This window comes from Colias eurytheme, chromosome 21, assembly GCF_061535395.1.
Source record: "Colias eurytheme isolate Ceu_HAF_F1 chromosome 21, ilColEury1 Martin Lab GWU primary, whole genome shotgun sequence".
In the NCBI taxonomy this organism is placed as follows: domain Eukaryota; kingdom Metazoa; phylum Arthropoda; class Insecta; order Lepidoptera; family Pieridae; genus Colias; species Colias eurytheme.
Genome location: NC_143000.1, coordinates 5,827,175 through 5,853,868, shown reverse-complemented (window position 1 = coordinate 5,853,868; position 26,694 = coordinate 5,827,175). Strand labels below are relative to the sequence as shown.

Below are 26,694 nucleotides of genomic sequence, written 5' to 3'. Positions count from 1 at the left end.
CAGGCGGTAGATTATAAATACCAGAAAACCTTGTCGATGGAAATGTACTATGTATGATTTTAAAATTTGTAACACGAATCTATTTCTTTTTTCCTCGGAGAGTCACTGCAAAGGAATAATTTTTATATAATTTATATTTTTATGAATCATGAAATCATCGGTTTACCCAGTTAAAAGTGCGGAGGTAACGGAACCAACAAAAAATTCAGTTGAATTGAGAATTTCGTCCTATAATGGCGTCGGTTAAAAATGTTGCTATAGGTTTATGTCAGTTTTGACTTTCCTACGATTTTATTATAGTATACGTATACTAGGCCGGAAGATACAGACACAAAATTTTGGGTCATTTGTAACAGGTGGCGGTTCTAAAAACAAAATAGACTGAACTTAAATCTAATTCTACTTAAAAAGTAATGTATGACACTACTACACCCTACTTCTTTTTTATGGGCTTTCGGTAAATCCTCAAACTAATGTGTTACAAATTGTTTGACTTCCGTAATTTATCCGATGAGTTCGACTTAACCCCACGCGACTAGTCTGCCGGTACTACCATTGTTCTGACCATCATTTTTAGGGTTCCGTAGCCAAAATGGCAAAAACGGAACCCTTATAGTTTCGTCATGTCCGTCTGTCCGTCTGTCCGTCTGTCCGTCTGTCACAGCCGATTTACTCGGAAACTATAAGTACTACAGTGATGAAATTTGATGGGAATATGTGTTGTATGAACCGCTACAAAAATATGACACTAAATAGTAAAAAAAAGAATTGGGGGTGGGGCCCCCCATACATGTAACTGAGGGATGAAATTTTTTTTTTCGATGTACATACCCGTGTGGGGTATCAATGGAAAGGTCTTTTAAAATGATATAAAGTTTTCTAAAAAACATTTTTCTTAAAGTGAACGGTTTTTGAGATATCAGCTCTCAAAGTCGTAAAAAGTATGTCCCCCCCCCTCTATTTTTATAACTACGGGGTATAAAATTCTAAAAAAAATAGAGGTGATGCATGCTAATTAACTCTTTCAACGATTTTTGGTTTGATCAAAGTATCTCTTATAGTTTTTGAGATAGGTTGATTTAACTGTAATTTATTATATTTGCTGCTACGGAACCCTTTGTGCGCGAGCCCGACTCGCACTTGGCCGGTTTTATTCTTTTTGTCATTGCGTACTAAGACCCCTGTAGAACCGCCATCCTGTTACAAATGACCCAAAATTTTGTGTCAGTATCTCCCGGCCTATAGTATATGGATTGTTTTGGACGCAAAATATACGATAGAACAGCAATTAATCTTTTTTTAAAAATATTCAAGGCACAGGGAATTTCTGGTTACTGTTTTATTATAGGTAATTGTGTTTTCTGGTAATATTTTACTGTCAAAAATTATCGACACTGGATATAATTCAATGACGCCTTTCAAAAACAAAACTAATCTACAAAGAGATTTTTATATCTTTACATACCTATTTTAAACCTTCATTTCATGAACTGCTCATGTAAATACCTATTACAATCTGGTTTAATTTAACAAAACATTCAATTCGGTGAATTTGAGCGTTATTTTGCAAAAAAAACCGCACGTACAGTCCCCCGTCCGAGTCGAACTGACACCGTCAAATTTCGTCGAAAATATGCAATAGAGGTGAGGTTTTATGTGGGTTTTATTATAAATTCGAGTTTTTTCTTGATAATTTAACGATAATAATGAAAATCGAAAAAACAATCAATACAAATTGTTACAAATATCATAACATATTTTTTGGTATAAATTTCATGTATAAATATGTAGCCGTTTTCCTAACAAAATGCGTTTTATGTTCAAAAAGGGGTTGATTTGTATGTATTTTTTTTATGTTTAGGCCGTTCTAAACTGAAAAGTAAACAATACACTTTGTTAATTATATCCTTGAGTATCACATATATTTTTTTTAAGACAATCGTACCAACAGTTTCCTCAACAAAATTCAATATGTATAAGGTGTTTTCCGGTTTTGACCATAGTAATCCCCTTAAGATAGCTTTTACATGTTTTTTATTTCATTTACCGCTTGCTAATAATATGATAGCCTATGCAGGGCACAACTAGTACTGGTGACGTCTAACTTTTATTATCAAACTAGCTTACCACCCGCCTAAAAAAAACTAAACATATTAATTATATACTAAAACCTTCCTCTTGCATCACTCTATCTATTAAAAAAAACCGCATCAAAATCCATTGCGTAGTTTTAAAGATTTAAGCAAACAAAGGGACAGAGAGAGCGACTTTGTTTTATACTATGTAGTGATGTGCCATAACATTTTTTACACCAAATATTTTTTTGGTGTAAATTATTTGTTAGAAGTAAAAACAACTTCAATTCTCATCATCGTGTCTACAAAATTCTGACTGTCTCCACGACGCTTGAATGTATCCACATTTAGCATCATGGCCATAATGTTTCCATTGCAATTAATTTCTTATTGACCATAATAAAAGAAAAACAACATTTGTCACCTTATATTATATTTATAGAATACAGTTTTTCGTTCTGTGTTATAATAATGAGTTCATCCTTATTATATTTACACAGTTAAACACAATAGAAATCTTAAATTAATTATTTAAGTCTGTTACAACTCGATGTAAAATGTAAGCATATAATATTATGCTCAAAACACTTCAAATACACAAATGTTAAAAATATTACAGCTTCTTTGTAAACCTTATTTAATATCTCGGGGTTTTGAATCCAGGTTCTTCTGATGTGTATTTTGGCGCCTTACGTTTTTGAATTATATTTTGAATCTGTAAAAAAGACATATATTTTAGATACCAAAGAAAAAATACGAATTCAATCATAAAATAATAGTAGATATCGAACAAAAAACATTTTTTTTAACTTCAGGCATTTTTTAAGCTATTGCATAGCTTCTATCACGGGCCTTGAGCGCGGGGACCGAATCCAGAAATTCCGTAACGAAAAAACCTCACGCTCCCCACTCCGCGGGCACGGAAGTGTGGCTTGAAGACACGCTATGCAATAGCTTTACCGCGGCAGTCCTCGAGTACCACACTTCTTTTTTTTTCTTTCTTTCAAAGCGCGCGCAAAATCTTGTACATCCATAAACAACAGATTAACACAGACTATACTCACTTGCTGCCACTCCCTATCCAATTCTGCTTTTTCGCTCTTATCTTTAGTTTTTCTAGTTTTTCTACCATCTTGAGTTTTAACTCCATATTGAAAAGCGGCTTTCGGTAGAGCCTCCTTGCTGCTCATGTACGCCGAGTACTCCTCTTGCGTGTCGAAATCCCAACGACCTTTGAATTAATGAATAACATTTAATTAATGGAAAATAAATAGATTAAAAAATTTATTTTGATAAATATTTGCAGATAAGAAACCAAATACTTAACTGAATTTGATATAAGATTTTTATAAAAGAAACAGCATATACAAAATATGATTTAGTGGCTGTAATAGCGATTTCTATCTGCCTAAATAATATGTTATGGACCTTAAATAAATCATAAGACAAATTCAAAACATACATAAAATTCAATCACATTAATATGTTACAAAACTTGTAAGAATTATACGTATAGATATCATTCACATAAATTTTAGTCATAAATATAACATTAAAACGCTATAGCTATAGCTTTTGTGTTTCTCTTTTTCGTTTCATCGACTTTAACCCATTGACAACCGAGCGGCCCGATCGGGTCACGACACAATAGATTTTCTATTGTGTCTGTGATTCCGGGGGCTGAGGCATTACAATCAAAACAGTACTATACAAAATAAATTTTCACTTTTCAGTCATTTCAACCAGCACTCACCAATAGGCCCCTTTTTATTCCCGGCGTCCATTTTCGAGTAATCGACCTCATCATCCGAGTCATCAATCGCGTCGTCCATCTCCCGGAGCCCCGGGTAGCACTCCGCGTAGCCCTCGGGCTCCGCCGCGAGCCGAGAGAGCAGCGCTGCGGACCGCTTGTCGCGCTCCTCCACTGTACCCGGCCTTCGCCCCACCGGACCCGGCCCTGGTATATTACATTTGTATTGTTATAGAAGAAAAATTTACACATTTCATCGACGAGACAGTGTGACAAAAAAAAATTGGTTGTCTGTAAAGTCGGTTTACTGACGATAGTTGAACGTGACAACGTCCGATTGTGCTTCTTTGTCGCTCGTTCCGCGCTCTCGCTTGCACTTCAAGCCTTACATGGAACGCCTCAGAGCGAGGTAACACCGCATGAGTCATGTTTTTTCGTGCGTGCAACCGGCTCTATCGAATTATAAGACGTTGTCACGTCAAAAGTACATTAAAACTTACCTTCTTCCTTTTCAGTCTCAACGGGTTTGTCGAAATAGCTCGACCTCGGTCTGTCTTCGCGACGGTCACTTCTCCTATCTCCGGCCACGTAATCACCGATATCACCGTATATTGAATCATCGTTACGACCCTTTTCACCGCCCTTTTCCTATTAAAAATAAAAAAAATGATTATAAAATCAAGTATGCTGTACGTGTACATAAACATCTCGCCAATACACTTTCAATAATACCTTCAATTATTTGCATTTACTACATAAAAAATTTTTAATTTAAAATTTCACGCAACAACATAAAGCAGGCCAAGAAAGTATTAAATTATATGAATAAAAAAAAACTTTTTTTTTAACAAAACAAGAAACCAACTTCAAATGGTTACAACTAGATAAAATATTAAATAATTTAAATGGGTAGATACTGGCTTTCAATTAAAAAAAATTAATTCTCAAATTCTGTTCACCCAGACGAAAGTTCTGCGGTAATAAACCAAAAAAAAATACAGTCAACTTGAATACCTCCTCTTTTTTTAAAGCCGGTTGATAAACAAGTACTCACTTTCATCTTCTTAAGCTTCCTATGTCTTCCGTGTCTCAAGTACGAGAATATCTGCGACAATTTATCGACCACGACATCATTGGCTGCACTAGCAGAGCTCCGCTCGTCCATCTCTGGCACGTCAGCCTTGCTGCGCGTGAGCGTGGTCGGTATGTCGCTATCTATAGCCCCCTCCTCGTCCAACTCGACCACGTACGCCATACGACCGGCTGCGAACAGCTCGTTCCTTGCCACCTTTTTGGACCTATTACATATATCCATTTAAATATACTACATGAGTGTATATTTTTTTCCTGTGTGGCAAGCCGCAAGACATAAAAATAAATGTATTTTCTTTGTTTCTTAAATACAGAGACAAAGCTGTAACATTTACCACGTGAGTACGTAAATAGTACAGAAACAATGCTTCAACATTTACCACGTGAGTGCATAAATAGTACACAGAGAGCTTTAACATTTACCACGTGAGTACATAAATAGGACAGAAACAAAGCTTTAACATTTACCACGTGAGTACATAAATAGTACAGAGACAAAGCTTTAACATATACCACGTGAGTACATAAATAGGACAGAAACAAAGCTTTAACATTTACCACGTGAGTACATAAATAGTACAGAGACAAAGCTTTAACATTTACCACGTGAGTACGTAAATAGTACAGAGACAAAGCTTTAACATTTTTGTCTCTCTATTATTTATTAAAAATAAAATCGTTCCAGTGATTTTGAAGGTCAGCGAAAAACACGAGCACTGAGAAAAATAAATAGAAGATGTGTCATCAACTTCACTGGTCAATATGGTCTTAGATAAGGAAAATATACGGAATATTGTATAGGTTATAAATCCTCATGTTATGGTTAGAGATTAATTACTTAACGCCCAAGAACAAAACATCGCAGGCTTATTTCAAAGAAAAATAGTTTGCGTTACTACAATTCAATTATCGTGGTAGAATAAAATAGTATTCAGTAAAACATGCTACCTACTTCTGTTCCAAGATCATGTTGTAGATATTTTTAGCCATTGGTGTTTCAAATTGCATCTCTTCCTCCTGAAACCAAAAAATAATTCAAATATTTTATCCTCCGCTAAATGTTTTCGTATAAACACACATAATATCTTTGACCTTGATTAACTGTCCAATGTCTAGTGAAAAATATATTTCAATTTTCCTTTTTGCATTTCAATAACTGTTTATTTTATTTTAAGAATGAAAGCACAACAATAAAATTATAAATAACAGTGCATACGAATGTGTGGTGTGGTGTGGCATGCGCCAAAATAAACTGACACTTAGATCTAATAATAATAAGAGCATTATTTCTTAATTAAGACTAATTGATTGTATTCATAGTCTTATCACATAAAGCAGTATACAAAAATACATACAACAGGAACTTCCTTCTTCTCCTTGACTTCTTCAACAGGAGCGGTGACTAATCTCTCCATTTCCGCTTCCTGTTCTTGTTCTCTTGTTTGAATTTCTGAACGCACCTATTAAAGGAAGTGTTATATATTTTTTGTCACTTAAACACTTAAAAAACAACAACAAAATTTTCTGCACAAACTATATTATATTGTTGAAAATTGGTTAGATCAAACACAGAATACAAGTTGTAAAAATAAACATCAAAATAGAACATTTGCGATTTGAATTATTGAAATTATTTTTAAAATAGACTCTTTTAATACTTAACGCTTGCAAAATAGCCAAAATACTGCAAATGTGACTAAAATTTTTTAGATAATTTTAAGATTGCATTGCATTGCAATCAAACAAAAAATGATCACTATGATAAATATTTACAACAACACTAACAGTTTCAAGCTTGATCAAAAAGCTTAGCTTAGTTGACTTACTACTTTAAAACTGTATCTTTTTAAAATAACAAAATCCTACTAAAGCTATACTCATTTTGTGTAATAGTACAGATTTTTAAAGAAATAGACAAATCACTAGTTTACTTATATTGAAGTTCCATCAAGAGGTAACCACAAAGTATAGATAACATTCTTTGTAAATTTTTACAGGTTAAATAAATGGTATTATGAAGAACCTTACCTTTTGCAACAGAGCATAATCAAGACCTTTCACCAAGTGAGTGTGCTCCATGTCACCACCAAGATATTTGGATTCCTGAAATTTTATAAATATGTATGCTTGTTTATCATATTTTTCAAAATTATTATGCTCTGCTAGTCAAATTTATACAATTATATTTACTGTCAACATTAACCAAATTTGATGTGTTTACTATTTTCTAATGTTTTAGTCTACCAAGTTGGAATGTACAAAAACTATATAGGAAAAAGTGTACATTTTTTCATGGTGTACAACTTTTGTTCGAAATCTTTTTCTAAAACATTAATATTAATTGTAATAAACGCATACAATTTGCAGGCAGGATGATGTTCTTCATCATCCATCTTTTGTGTGCCAAATTCATATTAAATAAGTATGGGCTAAATCTAATAGTACCCTTTTTATAATGACTATACCTGGATCATTTGTCTTCTCCTTTCTTTTGCATCCATTCCAGATTTCGCATCTGGTGCAACAGCTCTGGAAAATTAATTGTAGTGTTTTTAGTACAATAACTAAATGTCGCATCAAAAGTGGTATTTATTGAGAGCTTAGCCTTGCTGTATAGCAAACCAATATTAGAAGCAATCATATATATTTAGATTTAATTAATACTAGCTGCGCCCCGTGGTTTCACCCATGAGGCTCCACTTCTGTTGGTCTCAGCGTGATGATATATAGCCTATAGTCTTCCTCAATGAATGGACTATCGAACACCGCAAGAATTGTTCAATTCGACCCGTAGTTCCTGAGATTAGCACGTTCAAACAAACAAACTCTTCAGCTTTATAATATTAGTATAGATTATTATTTATTCACCTGTAAGCACTACTGGCGTTACTTGTAGGGTCCAAGGGATTAACATCCTGCAAGCCATCCCTCCGCTCCCTAGCCCTGTCTCTGTACTTTTCTGCCAATTCTGCTAATTTAGTATCCTCTTGCTTCTTTAATGCTGCATAATAAGATTTTTTCTTTCTCCGCAACTCACTTTTATTCTCAGCTGGGGGTGGCATTGATCTGTTCAACAAAAATACTAAATTATTTAACAGTACATAGTAAAATTGCACTTTTGTTCAATATAAAATCATTTCTTTTGAAATATTTATCAATCAACATTTTTAGCTGCTAGTGTGTTTAAATAAAACTAAATATTATAGACTAGATAAACTAGATATTAGAGTAATTTGAATATTGTTTATAAGCTGACATTATTTTATAATGAAAGTGTAAAAATCCTTTCACGCTATAACCAATTCGGATGAGCTTGTATTTGGTCATAATATTTTGCATGATCCTGCACTCATTCAACTGTGGAGACTAATATTACATATAATGAAGTACAGTACTATCACACATAGATATAGTAAAATAAATACATTCTTACCCAGCATTTGCCATTGCCTCTCGTATCGAACCAGCTGGGTGAGCCCCAGATGGTGTCGATCTCGGCGTCATAAGCAGCTTTCTAAAGTCTTCATTGGTAAGCCTTTGAGACGCCGGGGTATCCTCCACACTTCTATGTTCATCCATCTTAGATATGTTTTGGGGCTATTTCGAATACTAACAAATGTGAGGTATTAACTTAACCTTTGGGTATTTAAGAGTTTACAAGTAATGTTTTTTATTAGGAAAGAATGGACATATTAGTTTAAATCTATTAATTATACAAAAAGTATTATAATTTCAAACCAACTAGAGATATTTATCTCAAATCAAAGTTCAAACCCTACAAAATACAAAACATACAAAACATAGAAATTAGTTTTTTGACAATTGGAATTGACATTATAATTTAATTGTTTATGTCATAACCATAAAGTCATAAACTATGAAACCACAGATTTATATTATTACACTAGCGGTCCGCCCCGGCTTCGCCCGTGGTTGTACATGTTTAAACTATCCTATCTCTCAAGTTGGATCGAACTGCACATGGTGTGCGAATTTTATTATAATCGGTTAAGTGGTTTAGGAGTCCATTGAGGACAAACATTGTGACACGAGATTTATAAGATAAGATAAGATTTCAAACCTTCAAACAGTTCAAATTGGCGCAAAAAACCGGTCTGAGTGAGAGCGATCTTGTCCCCAACTTGTCTCTTTCTAACTAAATGACCATGGCCAAACAAAATAAGGGACAAATTGCTTGAAGAAAAGCGAGCGTGTTAATGTCCTTGATGATACAATACCTCATTTAATGTATTCAAAAATAAACTAAAATATAGTGTACACGTATATATGACCGTCCATGACCGTAAAAGTGTAAACACGGTGTTTAAGTTATAATTTTCATACATATATAGCTGAATATTACAGTTTTTATCGTAATGTAGCCTAAGAGCTAGCGCGCACGAGCAACTTTGTCTCCGCAACTATTTTGTCTCCGCAACTATTTTGTCTCTCCACCCATGGGCTAGTATGAAAGTGCGCGCACGTAGCGACGCAACTCCCCATACAATTGATGGGAGAGACAAAATAGTTGCGGAGACAAAGTTGCTCGTGCGCGCTAGCTCTTATCTCTTCCGTGATTGATGGTTTCGCGTTTAAGTTTTAAATTTAAGTGCAAGTCCACACTGCGAGCCTAGCGCGGTTGCGACGGCGGGCGCGAAATATCAAACGTATGAAACGCGCCTTTGCGTCCACATTGAAATGACTATGGCGGAAGCCTAGTGCGACGGTAATGAGCGAGCCAGCGCGCGTAGTTTTCAAACTCTCCTATCCGCGCGTTCTGGCCACACTACGGGCCTAGTCAGCAAGCGACCCAATGCGCGGACGGCGGGGGTATCAAACCAGTTCGGTCTTGTCGCTCGACTTCTTATATTATATCCTTTATTGTTTTTCGTAAAATAGCATAAATACTTAACTGTTGAAGTGAAACTTCTTTATTTATAAGTGCGATTCAATCTAAAACACTTATATACACCACATTAATTTTGTAGGGTATAATCTCAATTCTTCATATAAGATTCACCCATTATTCCTCTGTTTTATTTATTTCGTGTACAACTTCTATAATGATCTCATCTCAAAATCGGACTGACCAGTAAAAATAGCAAATCGTCCAAAGTTTGCAACACCCGAAAAACGTCGAACCGCTACTTGAGCTCGCGCGTCGGTGTGGCCACCGCGAGCGCCCGCTCGTCGCGCCCGCCTAGGCCGCCGCCACCGCGCATTCAGTGTGGACGCACACTAAATATTTCTATAACCGAAACATAATTCGTGAGATGGTGCAAAGTCAAACAAAATTCTTGGTCTCCCTAGCTACCATTTCTACTTGTAAACGTCAATGATTGATTATCATTTATCACAGTTGATTATGCAATCGAAAGTTTTTTTTTTTTTGTAAGAATCCACCCTCACTGGGATTGGGAATTGCCATAATAATTGAAAGAGAGAAGAGTTTTGAAAACAATAAACAAGGACCATTTCCTTTTAGGAGACCTCTCGGCTCTCGCTCGGAACGTTTTTGGTTAGCTTCCACTTATATGGAAAAAGCAACCTTAATTAAATAGTAATAGATCATATTTTATCAAAACAATTTTTTTCGGTGCACAATCTAGCTAATAGTTAAACGCCTTTTAAGGAACAGACTAATAAAATAGATAAATTGTAACCTTCTCTAGAGACTATTGATTTTATACCTCATTTATTAAAAAATGAATCGAAATAACATAACATTTTGAAATATGTACCTATATATGTATTATGATTAAAATACATAGTTGTATTATACATTTTGAAAGACTTATTAGATCTCAGCTTAGGATCTCAGTAACTCAATGTGAAAATGCAGAAATACTGATAGACAGACAAACAGACAGCAAAGTTTAAATAGGTAGGGCCAGTTTTATCCTTTGGGTAAATCCTAAAATTAATGAGAAAAAAATCACCATACTATGACGAATATTTTATTTACAACAATAATAAGACATTTTATACATAAAAAACAATGGGAACATTTATTCTTAATTTCCAATTAAAAAAAGCCTCTATAATTTTCTAGGAATATACAAGGAGGGGACTGGGGATATAAAGAGAAGGTAACTGTATACAAAAAAACAATGATTTTGTTTATCCAAAAATAGAATGAAATGTAGTGCCCTTGAATCCAACATTTCCAGTAGGCTCATCTTGGAAGGTTATATACATTCTGTAAAAAGATAATATCATTAATATCTGCATGATATTTCACAAAACCATTGGCAAAAATATGGGCTCTCATTTATCTCGATTTTCTAATTATACAGTATAAAAATATTTAATTACTACCACAGACGAATAACCAATATTGTTAGTAAATTATTGTAAATCGAGACCACAATGATTATTGATAATTAGATTTTAAAAAATGGCTATATCAGTTAACATGAATATCCTTATCATCTAAGTTTCCACCTTAGACAGACAATTTTATATTTTTATTCAAACTCACAACATTCTATTGTATCCTTCTTATAACATGTTAGGGTATCAGTACTCTTAGGCCTTATTCCACTCTTAAGTCTTAAGTCTTATGGTCAGATATATCTGAACTAATCCGGTTTTTTTTATTTTTTATATTAGAGTGGGCAAACGGGCTTGTGGAGTGCCTGATCGTAAGCGAGTCCACCGCCCATATTCTCTATTTCCGTTATTTGTCTATTCATTTTTCAATAGTCCCCATCATAAAAAATATCCATGCATTGAAAAGACATTTTATCGTGTAAACTGGCTCAATATTTCATTTATTGGAATCAAAAGTAGGTAGTGATTTTGTATTAAGGTTTAAATGAATATTTCTTATTACATATAATATTTTTAAGGATATATTTACCTGTCTGGAGACACACCCAATTCTTTTTCAACCAGGTCAAACAAAACCTTTGCATGTTTTTTATTTTGTTCTACACCAAGAGATCCAATAGACATAAGGTTTGCAATTGCGCAGGGTTCTGTGGTGCCACCAAAACTCATGGGAATGTCAGGAATAACTGACACAACACAATACTGAAATATTTAATAACCATATAACTAATTATATATTATTTATTTATTTATGCACTTTATTGTGCTGCCAATAAAAACACAATACAAATAAATTTAATTCTATATAAAAAACAGCACAGAAGGCGGCCTTATTACTTGAGTGATCTCTTACAGGCAACCAACTGAAAGAAATATCTAGAAGAAGGAAGTACATATATGTATATGCAAACTTAAATAATATTGATAAATTATAATAAAAACAAAAATATTAATAAATAATGATTATAAATAAACTTAATACTATAAAATAAAAACATACATAAAAAATATAGTTACATTATATCATAAGTAAAATATATGCACATTTATTTAATGTTTTATAGGTGGTAAATGTTAAAAATAATATGAAGATTCAAAAGTGCTTTTATAACAAGTCTAATTGAATAAATAAATGTGATGGAGATAGCTGGTAACAAATACACAGGGAAAAAAATGACCTTAGATAAATGAAATTTCCATTGAATGAAAAAAATAAAAAAAAAAATATTTCTTTCTATAACATACACCACAAGTGATGACCCTAATAATTATAGGTACCTCACGTAGGAATGTTTATTACACTTATCTTTATTTACAAGGTGTAAAATTTTATTAATAGGCAATTATATCTAGTAGGTATTTAGATAAAAATAAGAAGCTTCATAAAAAACGAAATTACCGATTCTGGTTTCCCAAGAGCTTTAGCCAAAACTGGAACTGCTTTTACAACAAAATCTGATGGTATTTTGGATTTTGGAACATTAGTTTCGATGCGAAAGTGCGGCATTTTTAGTATGGAGGTTTATTATGAAATGAAGCAATACACGTTGAAAACTTTATGTAGGTAATTAATTTGATATGAAAAGAAGTGTGGCTCTTTGGTGATATGACTTCTTCTTCAGAATTCACATTTCACAACACTTATGACTTAACTTTTGAGTTTTTACTCGTCTGTCGTCGAGTCTGTCGTCAAAACTCAAATGTCAAAATCTCAGATAATGTAATATCCACAGGGTAGCTTCAATATAATATTATTAACACGTTCGCGGACAGTACTGGTTTACAGGTTGCAGCTACTGAGACACTACTTTTTTTCATACATTGCCCAGGGGCGTAGTGTTACAACACATGGTTAAAAAACCATATGATATGACAGAACTAGTGTTGCCGAACTATCGATAGTTTGACTATCGATAGTTGACCTTGAAAATAAGTCAGAATATCGATAGCACTATCGATAGTATCGATAGTACTGATACTATCGATAGTTTTGAGCTATCGATAGTAGTAAATTGGGCAATAGTATTGTTCACGATTTCTTGGTATAATGGGTCAGTCAATGGGCTTATTGGATTACGAATTAACGAACTAAAAAAAATGGATTGTACAAAGCGCCAATAGATAACTTGAAAAGTATTATAACCAAACATCTAGTTCTCTGTCATCCACTATAATATTATTGATAAAGCAATACTATCGAGAAAAAGGTCACTATCGATGGGACGATATTATCGATAGTATCGACACTATCGATAGTATCGATAGTTCGTTCGATATTGAGCTTCGATAGTATCGACACTATCGATAGTATCGATAGTTCGTTCGATATTGAGCTTCGATAGTATCGATACTATCGATGGTATTGCTATGTGTCGATAGTATTTACGCTTATAGGACTATCGATACTATTGATAGTATCGACACTATCGATAGTATCGATAGTGCTATCGATACTATTGCTTTTCCCCAACTATCGATAGTTAATCGATAGACTATCGATAGTGGACTATCGAGCGGCAACACTGGACAGAACGGATATAGGCGTAAACGTCGTAAGTACTCAGCGTCAGATTCATAGTCACCATCATCAGCAAATGGGTATGGACTCGATTCAGGGGTAGACGCTGCATCAAACAGGTCTTGAAGACGTTTTTGTTCTTTTTCGAACGAGTCTCGAGACGCCATTTGGAAAAATATTCGTTACAAATTTAGTTCAACAAAATCGTGTTCACAACAAACAATAGCAACATAAATATGTTGTTTACATAAGCAACTAGACTTGAATTAGTACATCCAGTATGAGTAAAACAATTAAATTACGTTGGAAACAAAATACTCATTTTCTAAACAACAATTCACACGCGGCACGCGGGATCACCGCAGCGGCGCAGTACTCGACTAACCGTATGCAAACCAGTGTTAGCAACCTGAAGTGAGCTGATTATCGTACCAGGGGCGTAAAATTATCGTACATTAGGCGTTTTTGGTTCGAAATTATCGTACTTTTTAGAATAAAGTCAATTATAAATAAATAAATCATATAAATTGTAATATTGATAATTATGCAAGTTCTCTATAGTTAATCTTTGTTTAACTACCGCTGTCAAATCAACGGGACACTGAAACCCAAACGTTTTATAGTGGAAATGGAATTGGTTCAGGTCTGTAGTCTGTACCACGCGTAAAACCAAAGAGTATAATGAATATTAAGGCACATAAGTTCAATAAACGCTTACACCCGTACAAATAAAAACTTGCTTATTCAAACCTTATGCAATGCATAGATATGATAAGAATAAATAAAGAATAAGGATGTCATAATTTCTTACAAATAAATTTGGAATAACGTCGATGTAACTATGCTCACGCTATGCAATAGGCGCGGAGCGGCAACGTCGCAATTCATTCACAAAATTATGAAAAACATTGAAATTGTCTACGGTTAAACCTTGGTGCTGTCATTTTGACGCTCGTTTGACTTCGTCGAATTTGTTGTGAAGTTTCATCATACGATGTTCTGTTTGTTTATTTTTTAAATATTTATTTGAAATAATTTAAATATATCATTAAATATGCAAGCAAATGAAAGAGAACCCTATCCAATATTCGGAGAACAGAAGATAAACCCACCTTGAGATAGAGAGTTGCCAAATAACTGGTACTCAAAACATACAACTCCAAGCTTAGAAGATTTATATTTTCAACGAAAGTTTATATTATTGTGATAAGTTTAGAAATAAGTGTTTTATGTATGTATGGTTTGGCGCATGTCGTAAATAAATAAATCATTATAAATATCAAAAGGGTTTTTCATAATTTCGTATATTTTGACATTTCATACTAAATTTTCCATTTCAATAGGTACGTAACTAATGAAATTATTTATTTGCTCAACTTTTTCTACTTCTCGTATTATTCTCATTGCTATTATCTCAAATTTAGATTGAAAATAGGTTCTAAAACTTGTAAAACACAGCACAATGTACTAAAAAATACGTTATAACTCAGTTATGTCAGACTTATACTAGGGAGGTAGCCGGAATAAGGACGAAATAGCATTAGTATGAATACTTATTACGAAGTTATAATAGGTTTCATTTATTACGTGTTTATTTGTATGATTTTTCCTTATTCTTACTTTATTCTTTTCATAAAATGTTATAACTCGTTTATTTGTACGGCTGTTAGATTATATACACCTAGGTGTATAATCTAAGAATAAACGCGCCAAGTTTAAAATTCAATCTGACAAAATTTCACTGTTCCCATGAAAGTTCGATAAGAAACACGTCAAAATGTCATATTTGTATGGGTGAAATAATATAAATTCTCGAATTTTGCCTGATAGAAATTATCGTAAAATCAGCGTACGATAATAACATGCTATCGTACATCGTACGCAGGGACCAAATTATCGTGTTTGTACGATAATTATCGTACGGTTGGGAACGCTGATGCAAACATGACGCCCACGGGCGTAGTGTGCGCGGGGAGAGGGTTAAAAAAATATGAATGTATGCGTGGAAGTACCTTCCTTTGACGAATTTTTGTAAATAATGCAGTGACAGTACAAAAGTCGTAATTATACCTGTGATGACAGTACAACATGCCGTTCTTTATGATAGTATGAAAAATCGCTCGTCGTTTGGCGTACTGATTTTATGCAAGTAAAAACTGATACGTCGACAGACGTACTGTCGTATCACTTTTAGCTGTCTAGACGCCAGTGGTCGTTACTGTCCGCGAACGTGTTAATTATTATGATCATTTACCAAGGACACAGAATAAGGATCATATTTAACTGTGATTTAATTTTAAAGTTTTATACAATAGAATAAAACAATTGCTCTGCTCATCATTTACGGAAGTTCCGATGTCCGATAAAATCATGTTTGATTCATTACGATAGGCGATAGCCCGACAAGTGTGGCCAACGTGACACCGGCTGATTCTGGTATTAGTGTACAATCTGTGCTGACTGCGTGAAAGCCACAAGCGATAGCACAAGGACTCCTCAGTCCTCACGGCCGTGATATGACACCCTTGTCAGGTGTCAATAGACATCCGATGAGAAGTATTTTACAACGGTAGAGAAAAAGAAGAAGTCAAGATGCCTGCATGAAGTCCTGCATCACTCCATTCATCCTTCTGATGTAGTGGAGTATATGCGGGTCTATGCGGGTGAAGTACGAGTCTCTTACGGTTAAGTCTACTCTTAGGCCGTATTCAGAAAGAAAGCTGGAAACTTATAAGCGCTTACCGGCGCTTGTCAGCGCTGGTTCGTTCTACACAAAGGAAGCAGGTTGAAGTAGACCAATACAAATTTTATATGGCAGCGCCCAGCGCTGACAAGCGCCGGTAAGCGCTTATAAGTTTCCAGCTTTCTTTCTGAATACGGCCTAAGAGTAGACTTAACCGTAAGAGTCTCTTCTTCACCCACAGTTTCTTTCTTTCTGCATACGTCCTTACGGCGATTAGAACTAGGTGACCACGGTTCAACAAAATAAGGGATAAATTTCTTAAAAAGTGAGCGGGTAAATGTCCAGTTCATATTATAATGATAATACGCTACCTAATTTAATATATATGTATATAACAATGAACTAAAACAGTGTACGTATATTGTACCGTAAAAGTGTAAACACCGTTAGTTATAATTTTCAATAATAGCTGAATTATACAATTTTTAATCGTAACCTTATATCTTACGTGCTCGAGGATTTCGCTTAATTAAGTCTTAAATTGAAATATTTTTTACTGATACACAATTTGAGAGTCAAACAAAATTCATAGTCACCCTAACTACCATTTCGACAAACATCAATGATTAACCAATCAAAAGAGTTTTCCAAACATTAGACAAGGACCATTTCCTTTTGGGAGACCTCTCGCTCGGATCGTTTTTAGGTCGGTAAGCGGCAGCTTATCCGATCATAATTTATCAAAACCTTATCAAATTGGTCAAAACAAATATTTTTGGTGCACAGTCTAGTTATTACAAAGTTAATAGTACGATAGAATCTGTGGTTATAAACTATACTTTGGTCTTTGACTATATAAACTCAAATAAACTACTATCTTTGTAATCGATGCAATTGTCTATGGTAGGGTTTTCACATGGTTTTCACGCAGTACAAAAAGTGATTGAATGTAATGGCTGGTTCACACTTTGATTAGTGCGAGTGCAGGTGATGAGTAGTACTACGTGTGGACAGCGACTGTTTAGTGCGAGTGTTTAGTAGGCTGTGTAGTAAAGTGAATAGAAGCGTGTTCTATTTTTTTGCGAGTGGACTGCGAGTAGCCACGTCCCGCGCGCCCTCCCTTCCCCCTCACTCGCAGTGTGCCTGCCTAAACACGTCTGGACAGGAGTGTTTAGTGTTTAGTGTTTAGCGTAGTATGTAGCGTCGCGAATTTCACCATTGTCCTGCACTCGCACTAATCACCTGCACTCGCAGTTGAATTGGACACTACTCGCACTACACACCTGCACTCGCACTAATCACCTGCACTCGCACTAATCAAAGTGTGAACCAGCCTTAATACTGAGATGTAATATAAGTCAAATCCGATCCGCCTTTCATTTTTGTTTATAAATTATTTCACGGCGCGGCGCGCCGCGCGGCAGTCGTAAGTTCGTAACTCGTAATTCAGCACCAATCAATGCCAGTATTTAGGTACATACGGTAACAAGATTTATTTTCGTATTTATTCTTATACGTATTCCTAGTGTATTATACAATTAGGAAAGTTTTACAGAGAAAGGTGAGTACCACGACAATATTCTAAAACCATCAATTGGAAGATGGCGCAACCATTGAGCTAATATTAATATGGAGACGACACCGCCTACATCACTTATGTTCCACTCAACATACGCCATGTGGCGTATGTTGAGCGGTTCTTTTAATGGTTTTAAAGTGAAACGCATCAAATATGCCTTAGTGTGTGTTACGATATTGCACAAATAATACAAATAATACGGAAAAGTGCAAAGGAATAACTTTCATCGGTAAGTACCTAACTATATAATAATTTTTAAAACTTAGTTAGAGCAAAAAAATGGCGCACAGATTATGTTCGTGGTGTCTCCTCCATACGTAGTAATATTATCTCAATGGGCGCAACAGATATAATTATATGCATTGTTCTATTATGTTCGTGGTGTCTCCTCCATACGTAGTAATATTATCTCAATGGGCGCAACAGATATAATTATATATGCATTGTTCTATTATGCCTATAGATGTCTACCTACTGAATAACTTACTTTGAGTAATTAAAAACATACATAGGTACGTGTTTTTTTGTGTCCATTTGTATGATTATTTTGATAATATTGATAATAAAAATGTAAGGTAATAAAAATGATTCAAAGTCACAAAAGAAGTTTGTTTCAAAAAGGACTAGTCCTTGAAGTATGTAGTTTAGATTCTGTATGTTTGTATTTTTAATATCCATCTCTTACCGTGAAGATCTAATTTAAGTATCTTAATTTCAGTGTCTCAGCATTACAATTAACAACCAAATTAAGGAATATGTCGTCCCGTCTAGCTCCAGGCAAGGTAAAATTAAAAAAAAAAATTCTTTTTTTTCTAAAATATCATGGTATATATTCCTCCACATGGATACTCACAATCGTTCGTAAAATCCGGTGCGAAATTGACGTAGAAGCTGCTGCCAAAATCACTTTGTTACTATGGCACGGGGCCGCGAATGTGATGTGGACGTGTCACACGCGTGAAGGAGGCGAGAATCATTTGTCGGGGGACAAAATACTGACTGATGACTCTTGTCGCCGCTATAGGGAACATGCGTGAACGCGCGTCCATAGTCCCCATAGACCCAGCCTAGGACGCAATTTTATTTTTTTGATGTGTAGGGGGGGTCAGTATGAAGCTATCACCAAGTTTGTGGGGTCGCCACCCTTGTCCCTCGGCCGCCATCTTGAAAATAGCGGTTGATATGGTTTTTACGATATATCTCTTAAACTATTTATTTGATGAAAAACATTGAGTAACATTATTTGTTGCAAATTAAATTCTCTACAACTTTGGTCCAGTAACTTTTTGTCGTAGAACTATAAATAAAAAAGTTATTAGCGAAAATGTTCAGAAATTAGAGACATTTATATTTTTCAATAAAACTTTTTTTTTATAATTTTACGAAGAAATGATATTAGACCATTTTTGTAGATTGTTTTTCGAGGAATAACTTTTATATACAACATTTTGTCAATAAGTAAATAGCTAAGGTTTTACAGCGCTCCAAAGTGAGTACTAATTTTCAGTACTCTGATCTATACAGTATACTTATATTATGTGTGTAAATAATAATTTGTCATCAATAATTGTTTTTTTTGTTATTATAATATTTTTAATAATTAATTTTGCAATATCATTAATAATTAATTATTGAATCTTTTCCCCACCACCCAGGAGATAGAGTCTGGAAGCGCGTTTTTTTTACGTCGAAAAGCAGGGCTGAAATGTTCTCTTCTTCCATTGTTGTGGAGTCTGGGAAAAGAGCCAATAGCCAATATATTATGTATAGTTACTACTGAAAAATAGTACTCACTTCTGAGCGCTGTAAAACCTTAGCTATTGACGTAATGAAAAAATGTTGTAGGTAAAAGTTGTTCCTCGAAAAACAATCTACAAAAATGGTCTGATATCATTTCTTCGTAAAATTATAAAAAAAAGTTTTATTGAAAAATATAAACATCTCTAATTTCTGAACATTTTCACTTATAACTTTTTTATTTATAGTTCTACGACAAAAAGTTACTGGACCAAAGTTGTAGAGAATTTAATTTGCAACAAATAATGTTAATGATATTTTTTTATCAAATAAATAGTTTAAGAGATATATCGTAAAAACCATTCCAACCGCTATTTTCAAAATGGCGGCCGTGGGACAAGGGTGGCGACCCCACAAACTTGGTTTTAGTTTCACACTGACCCCCCCTACATATCAAAAAAACAAAATTGCGTCCTCTAAAAAACGCAAGGTTAGGCCTAAAAAATGTAACATTTCAATGAACTAAATATCCTTCCAATGAAATTGTATGCGATAAAACGCACTACCTACGCGACAACGAAACTACGCGCCACGGCCGCGGCGCTGCGCTACAAAATTTTACCAAGTCGGCAAATATTATGTCGATTATCGCGCCGTAACGCGTCGCGAAGTTTGCAGACTAACTTAATATGAATGTGAATAATTTTATCTATTCATAAATTACAATGTAGTCCAATAAAAACGCGTATTGCATAATTAAATTATTACAAATAACAAAAGCCCAGATAGGAACAAGCCATAACTATATAGTAATCCGAGCTTGTGAAATTAACATTAGAATTAAGACTTACATAAATAATATAATATATTAATTCTATAAAAAATCACAAAAAGTATAATAAAAAAAAAACTCTTTACAGTTCTGTCCTTTGGATTGTAGGAAAGTGTTAAGAGATAATTCCCTGGAGGCCCATTTAGCGGAATGTCCATACAAAGAATTTGTGTGTCCTACTAATACAATCTTTAATGGATGTCCATGGAAAGGTAATATTTTGTTATTATTTTGTAGTCTTATTTTTGGCAAATCTATGTACATATCATACAACAGTAACCAGACCGTTTCTGTACATTAAATAGTTTTTAAAAGTGTAAATTGTAAATTTTGCTATGCAATAAGTATGTATGTTCTATTTGCGAATATGAGTCAGTCATTGGATAGGTCATTAAAAATGGAATAGGGGTTTTCCAGATAGGTTTTTGACTTAAGTATTTAGTCGTAAGAAATGTCATATTCCTCGCGAGCGAATCAGCGGGCAGAAAGCTAGTAATTCATGTTATGATGTATGTACTAGCGTTATCTGTAATCTGCTACTATGTGTTATTCAGTTAGGTACATTAGCTGCAGCACAGCCAGTTTAGTGGCCATTGTTTGTAAAATCAACAAACATACATCCATCCACAGAAATGTCTTCATGTTTATAATACTTCCACCTACATACCTACAACCTACGTAGTAACTAGGTATTTAGTTATCTGTGATACTACTATGATGCACCCGCTGACGAACCCGCTGGAAAAATCAAGTAGGTATTTATAAAGCTCACTAGCTGTGCCCCGCGGTTTTACCCGCATTGCTCCGCTCCTATTGGTCTTAGCGTGAAATTTATATATTACAGCCTTCCTCTTATACAGGTTATATATATAACACCGAAATAATTTTTTAAATCAGACCAGTAGGTAGTTCCTGGGATAAGTACGTTCGAAAACAAAGAAACATGCTCTTCAGCTTTATAATATTAGTATAGATGTGTTACTCTGAGGTATATTACTGTAAAGTTTCAGTTAGATCTGTCCAGTAGTTTTCGAGTAACAAACATACACATAAAACACATAAATATACATTTTCACAAACTTTCACGTTTATAATATAGGTAGGAAACATAATGTGGTATTTTTTTGTGTTTGATTTTACGAAGAAATTGAAGATTTTAACGGATTTAAGCAATTTAATCATTATAATATAACTAGATTTCCGCCCGCGGCTTCGCCCGCGTTTTCAAAGGAAAACCCGCATAGTTCCCGTTCCCGTAGGATTTCCGGGATAAAACCTATCCTATGTGTTAATCCAAGTTACCCTCTATATGTGTGCTAAGTTTCATTGTAATCGGTTCAGTAGTATTTGCGTGAAAGAGTAACAAACATCCATACATCCATACTTACAAACTTTCACTTTTTTTGAAATCATATTTTTTTCAATATTTTTAGGAAACATCGGGAATATTATGAGTCATTTCGATTACCAGCACAAGGAATTTCGTCAAACGCAAGTTAACAAAGAGAGTATATTACACATTGGACAAAATTATCGAATAATGCAATTGATTTCTAGAGGTCAATTTCAGTTTTTACTGTACATTAATGTATCACAAAGTAGCAACCAAATTCAAATAGCGGTTCAGATGCTGGAAACGGAAATTACGGCGTCTAAATGGACTTTCAAAATTAGGATCTATGGGAAAAATGAAGGTCGAAGATTTGTGGAGTATATTGACACTTGTTATTCTATTGATGAAACGCTTGATAACTCGTGTCTTGAAAATAAATCAACAATAATAAGCTTAGATTATGCAAAAACGTTTGCTAACGAAGATGTGATTCCGTACAAATTGTATTTGAGTTATGAAATGGATAATAAGGAAAAAACGTTTAAAGATAATAAAAGTTTCCAAGGAACATCGCGTTCTCCCCGGCCGCTTGGGAGCTTAAACGGCTTGGGAGTTAAATCTCGTATTTGTAACCTACGTAATAAGTAATTGTTATACTAGCTTAATATTATCATTTATCAGATCTGCATGAGAAATTATATTATTGTTAACTACAGTGACACAGTGTACACGTACCTACTGTTAATTACAGTACAATAAATGACCTTTATCGAAACAATAATACCTACACGTGAATAAGTGATTACTTGTTGCGCCAAATTTTCGTAGCGACTGGACTGAATTTGATTAGGTTTGCACTGGCGCGGCGGATGCCTCTCTACCTAGCAGCTTAAGAGTGGAAATTTTCTATGAGCCCTTGATTACCTACTACAATTTTTGCACACACACTTAGCATACCTATGCAAAGCTGGTTACGCCTATCGGACTATACCTACTATTGTATGCCTTTCTTTACATTATGAAAATATGTAATACATCAAAATATTATTATTACCTAACTACTACGACATACAACAATAACTAACTGACCCGCGCCCGCTTCGTTGGACGTCCAGCAATATTGATAGTTTTCATTAGTAACTACTTATTAATCCACCCCTTTTTAGATCTACATAGGGGCAGACAGCGGTAACCGTATTTATTGTCTACTTGTAATGATCAGTGTACTGATGTGATAAGTTAATAAAATAAACTTTTTTCAATTGATTTTATTTTTATTTTACACCCTCTAATATTACAAGCTTTTTAATGTTCTACTTTCAAAGTGAACATCCACTCCACAATACACCTGAACTTTAACATTACTTTTTTTAATTATTCATAATTATTAAACAAAAAGATTTGAACACATTTTTTCGGTAAATATTAAAATTCAATTTAAAGCGTGACTTGTTAAACAAGCCGATGGACGGCATTTTAAATTAAGATCGATCAGACCTTAGTTTTAAGATATATTTAAATTTGCCGTACATCAAAACAAGAAAATTAGGCACTATCCATATGGTAAGTAAGCGAAAAAAAAGACTTGAAGAACTCGACAATATCTTATTATGTTACCTGCAATATTATAACAAAAGGTGTAAATAGATTACCAACATAAAATAAAAAATTCCATCTCCAAAAACGGCACACTACGCTACACACGATTAGATGTAAAAGTGAGATGGCAAGATTCAATTTTGTCAGCGAAAAAGAGACAACTGATGTAAATTATGGCTACAGGCTATAATAGTCACATGTTAACATGCCATTTCCAGAGCTGTAATAGCCTATCTACAGTTTTTTACTTATAATATGATTGGCTGCATGTTTATTTATTTTGTTCAGTTATAGGGCAAATTCATTTTCTACTATTAATCCAATCTTGGGCAATTATAGTCGATCTTTCCTAAAATTTCACTCATTTTCAAAATTAAAGAAAGTTGTAAGTAATGTCAACATTCATGTACTTAACTATTTTCAATTTTGCCATTATAAAGATTGTTTGTTACAAATAAATGTAAGTAGGAAATTTCACACACATTACAATATTTAATGATTATGTGCTTTCATAAAATTAAACAATTTTTTTTGTAGGAGTGACACAAAGTAATTAAGACAACGTTAAAGTACAGAACAATTCAAACTAATGGCTAATTTCATTTATTCTCGGAACATCGAACCATCTGATGCGCAGAAAACGATTTTAGATATTATCGGAACGTTAACGGATACCTGCGCGCTCGTGCATTCGCAGCTAACTTCCGAACAGCCATTAAGTTTGTATAGAACTGTAGTATTCATTATTGAGTTACTATGTACTACGTACTAGAGAGGGCATCGCTACTACACTATTTGTAACACGAGTTAGAGTGAAGCGTCTCAAACATCGCTTCTATCTTTGGACTATGACTAACTAGCCGCCCCACGCGCGCCCCGCACCGCCGCGATTGTCGCACAGATTTTGTTCGTGGTGTCCTCTCTATACGTAGTAATAATTTCTCAATGATATTCATTCAATATCTTACTTTTGTTTATTGACATACATTATACAATCGCGAAAAATACCAAAATTGATTTTCTATATAATTCTCACTCCCTGTACTTAATCACACATTTTCTTATATACCATTTCATCCTCTATTCATACAAATAAAGCAAACATCAAAATGACTAGATAATTTAAAGTATAAATTCTTGCTTACAATCTAAATTAATACAAATGGTGTGTAAAAAGTGACAAACTTAAGTGCTTATGTGTAAGAAAGAACAACAGTGACTCCAAACATTTTGTGGAAATAATTTACATTTGTATTTTAATAGACTTCATTATAATTAAAAAAAAATAATTCAATTTGGAATTGAAATTATACTAATAAAATCTAAATTGTTGAATTTTACACACAGCTTGTACAAAATATAATAAATGCAAAAAAGTATTTTATAGATTTCTAATGTGGAGATCAGTTGTATTACACATCTATTTTTTAATAACATATATATTTATATTATGAACACATCTACTATTATAATAATTGATAACCAATTTTTTTGCTTTTTTTAATATTAGTTGTTGGAATGTCAAATAATTCTATCTTCATATTTGAGATTAAGACAATATCATTATTGAAAAAAAAAATGAGACTATTGTTACTGAAATTTCTAGAATATTAATTAATAATAAGTTCATTTTTTATATCCCATCTTATTAAAACACAAACCAAAAGCCTATTTACCATGTTGACTTTATAAAATATCACACATTTGAAAACATTTGTGAAGTACAATAGTACATTAGTGCCAAGTTAAAAATGTATGACTAAGCATTTCAATTGTTTATACCTCCATTATAGGCATAGTCAGCCTTATTGTGCATTACAAGATGATTATCAACAAAGTAAAAGCTGTCAGAACATGTTTCAAACGGAGCTGCAATCATTTCTTCAACTGAAATTTATATAACAAATAATTAATTAGCATGTTCATGTAAAAATTCATTTAAATTATCATTATAAGCAGGATATTTCCTTACCAAGATCTGAAGGCAAAGTTGGAAATTCATAGATGTGTTCACATGTATTTTTAGAAAACGGAATACAGAATCCAAATTCAAAATCAAATGTCTTCAGTAAAGTATCTCTAAAAAAATGCTTCTCAATCATTCTAAAATGGTTAACTGGCCTTGCACCAACAGTGAACTCGACCCTGAAAATAAATTTATATATTGTTATTGTTACAAAGGTTTATTAAAACTTTTACCAATTTCTACTAGTATTGACACTTACGTAGCACCAACAGTTCGTAATTTTAAAAATTGTGGTGTAAATTGATACCGCACAAATCTCCCTGCATTAGGATCAAGTGGTTCATCAGATCCATCCTCTGCACCCTCATTATCCACCCCAAAATCTGTCGGGGGCTTAGCAATCTCAAACAAGACAGTTCCCGTTTCCAAATCCCTTATTTTAAATCTCGTAAAATCTATATCGTATATATTTGCTTCAGGGCTACATAAATAAGTCTCCGTTATTTTATCTAACTTAAGAACATCATCAGGTGTTACTTCACTTAAAATTTCCTGCCTGTTTGATTCAAGAAGCGTTATTGATTCACACTTCTTTCCAACAAGGCTCATTTTGAACAAATTATTGGTTCTAATAAAATTTACAAATGTTTTAAAACATTTGCAATCGAACTTAATTCGCAGTGAATTGCATTTCAAATTCACCTATATAATAAATCCAAATCAATAATTATTATTCCAATTTAAACAATTCACTATTAATTACACTTGGTTACAATATTTTTACAGCTAAAGACTAAAGTGACAGCTAAATAAAATTTACAAATTTCAATTGTGAATTGAGTATTGACTACCATTTGACAGTTGACATTGATACGATTACCAATGGCTACCCAATAGGATCTCTGCACCCAATACGAGACCCAATAGCAATCAGTAATCACAAGCAAAAGCCCGAGCAATAGCCAATGACAAAATAATGCCTAGCGAGTAGCGCAACATTCTATTTGACAAATGATAGTGTCGCTCTAGTTCTAGAAGCAAGATACAGATACATTCAGCGAATCAGTGTTCATTTTCCATAAAGCCAAAATTTGTTTTGTTTATTATAAAATAGGCACACTTAAATTAAAAATAAAGACAGGATAAATAAATACATAATATTATCCCCATGATAAAACTTACGACGAAAATATATAT

The 26,694-nt window shown here is 33.8% G+C and overlaps 4 protein-coding genes across 7 annotated transcripts; 1 reads left to right on the top strand and 3 right to left on the bottom strand.

The window, feature by feature from the left end:
* Positions 1-2,279: 2,279 nt before the first annotated feature.
* Positions 2,280-8,758, bottom strand: beag (IC cytokine homolog beag). The gene is made up of 11 exons (XM_090114524.1): positions 8,351-8,758; positions 7,786-7,983; positions 7,383-7,446; positions 6,946-7,020; positions 6,273-6,377; positions 5,870-5,934; positions 4,880-5,123; positions 4,326-4,473; positions 3,829-4,032; positions 3,140-3,306; positions 2,280-2,790 (listed from the first exon to the last, which is right to left on the bottom strand). The coding sequence occupies exons 1-11, from the start codon at positions 8,494-8,496 to the stop codon at positions 2,713-2,715; spliced, it is 1,494 nt and encodes a 497-aa protein (XP_089970650.1). The 5' UTR covers positions 8,497-8,758; the 3' UTR covers positions 2,280-2,712.
* Positions 8,759-10,858: 2,100 nt separating this feature from the next.
* On the bottom strand, positions 10,859-12,925 carry LOC149899160 (macrophage migration inhibitory factor-like). Its single transcript, XM_090114150.1, has 3 exons — positions 12,650-12,925; positions 11,780-11,952; positions 10,859-11,116 (listed from the first exon to the last, which is right to left on the bottom strand). The coding sequence occupies exons 1-3, from the start codon at positions 12,755-12,757 to the stop codon at positions 11,038-11,040; spliced, it is 360 nt and encodes a 119-aa protein (XP_089970276.1). The 5' UTR covers positions 12,758-12,925; the 3' UTR covers positions 10,859-11,037.
* Positions 12,926-17,811: 4,886 nt separating this feature from the next.
* LOC149899159 (uncharacterized) lies at positions 17,812-23,198 on the top strand. 4 transcript variants are annotated; one of them, XM_090114144.1, is made up of 4 exons: positions 17,812-17,924; positions 18,749-18,812; positions 20,688-20,811; positions 22,033-23,198. In XM_090114144.1, the coding sequence occupies exons 1-4, from the start codon at positions 17,911-17,913 to the stop codon at positions 22,578-22,580; spliced, it is 750 nt and encodes a 249-aa protein (XP_089970270.1). In that variant the 5' UTR covers positions 17,812-17,910; the 3' UTR covers positions 22,581-23,198. The 4 variants fall into 4 exon arrangements, with proteins under 4 accessions (XP_089970270.1, XP_089970271.1, XP_089970274.1 ...); XM_090114145.1 differs by having other exon boundaries at positions 17,832-18,012; XM_090114148.1 differs by lacking the exon at positions 17,812-17,924 and adding an exon at positions 18,181-18,259.
* On the bottom strand, positions 23,192-26,295 carry unc-119 (unc-119 lipid binding chaperone). Its single transcript, XM_090114149.1, has 3 exons — positions 25,757-26,295; positions 25,504-25,676; positions 23,192-25,418 (listed from the first exon to the last, which is right to left on the bottom strand). Exons 1-3 carry the CDS (start codon positions 26,104-26,106, stop codon positions 25,300-25,302), a joined length of 642 nt encoding a protein of 213 aa, XP_089970275.1. The 5' UTR covers positions 26,107-26,295; the 3' UTR covers positions 23,192-25,299.
* Positions 26,296-26,694: the final 399 nt, after the last annotated feature.

What these genes read in the sequence shown, in the direction of transcription:
- beag (XM_090114524.1), bottom strand. Translation starts at nt 8,496, where the DNA reads ATGGATGAACATAGAAGTGTGGAGGATACCCCGGCGTCTCAAAGGCTT. An exon ending in ATTATGCTCTGTTGCAAAAG is followed by an intron (nt 6,378 to 6,945) that starts GTAAGGTTCTTC and finishes TTCCTTTAATAG; the next exon opens with GTGCGTTCAGAAATTCAAAC. An exon ending in AACATGATCTTGGAACAGAA is followed by an intron (nt 5,124 to 5,869) that starts GTAGGTAGCATG and finishes TATATGTAATAG; the next exon opens with GTCCAAAAAGGTGGCAAGGA.
- LOC149899160 (XM_090114150.1), bottom strand. Translation starts at nt 12,757, where the DNA reads ATGCCGCACTTTCGCATCGAAACTAATGTTCCAAAATCCAAAATACCA. An exon ending in CTCTTGGGAAACCAGAATCG is followed by an intron (nt 11,953 to 12,649) that starts GTAATTTCGTTT and finishes TAAATATTTCAG; the next exon opens with TATTGTGTTGTGTCAGTTAT. An exon ending in TTGGGTGTGTCTCCAGACAG is followed by an intron (nt 11,117 to 11,779) that starts GTAAATATATCC and finishes ATCTTTTTACAG; the next exon opens with AATGTATATAACCTTCCAAG.
- LOC149899159 (XM_090114144.1), top strand. An exon ending in CCCGTCTAGCTCCAGGCAAG is followed by an intron (nt 18,813 to 20,687) that starts GTAAAATTAAAA and finishes AACTCTTTACAG; the next exon opens with TTCTGTCCTTTGGATTGTAG. An exon ending in TAATGGATGTCCATGGAAAG is followed by an intron (nt 20,812 to 22,032) that starts GTAATATTTTGT and finishes CAATATTTTTAG; the next exon opens with GAAACATCGGGAATATTATG.
- unc-119 (XM_090114149.1), bottom strand. Translation starts at nt 26,106, where the DNA reads ATGAGCCTTGTTGGAAAGAAGTGTGAATCAATAACGCTTCTTGAATCA. An exon ending in TTACGAACTGTTGGTGCTAC is followed by an intron (nt 25,677 to 25,756) that starts GTAAGTGTCAAT and finishes ATTTATTTTCAG; the next exon opens with GGTCGAGTTCACTGTTGGTG. An exon ending in AACTTTGCCTTCAGATCTTG is followed by an intron (nt 25,419 to 25,503) that starts GTAAGGAAATAT and finishes TATAAATTTCAG; the next exon opens with TTGAAGAAATGATTGCAGCT.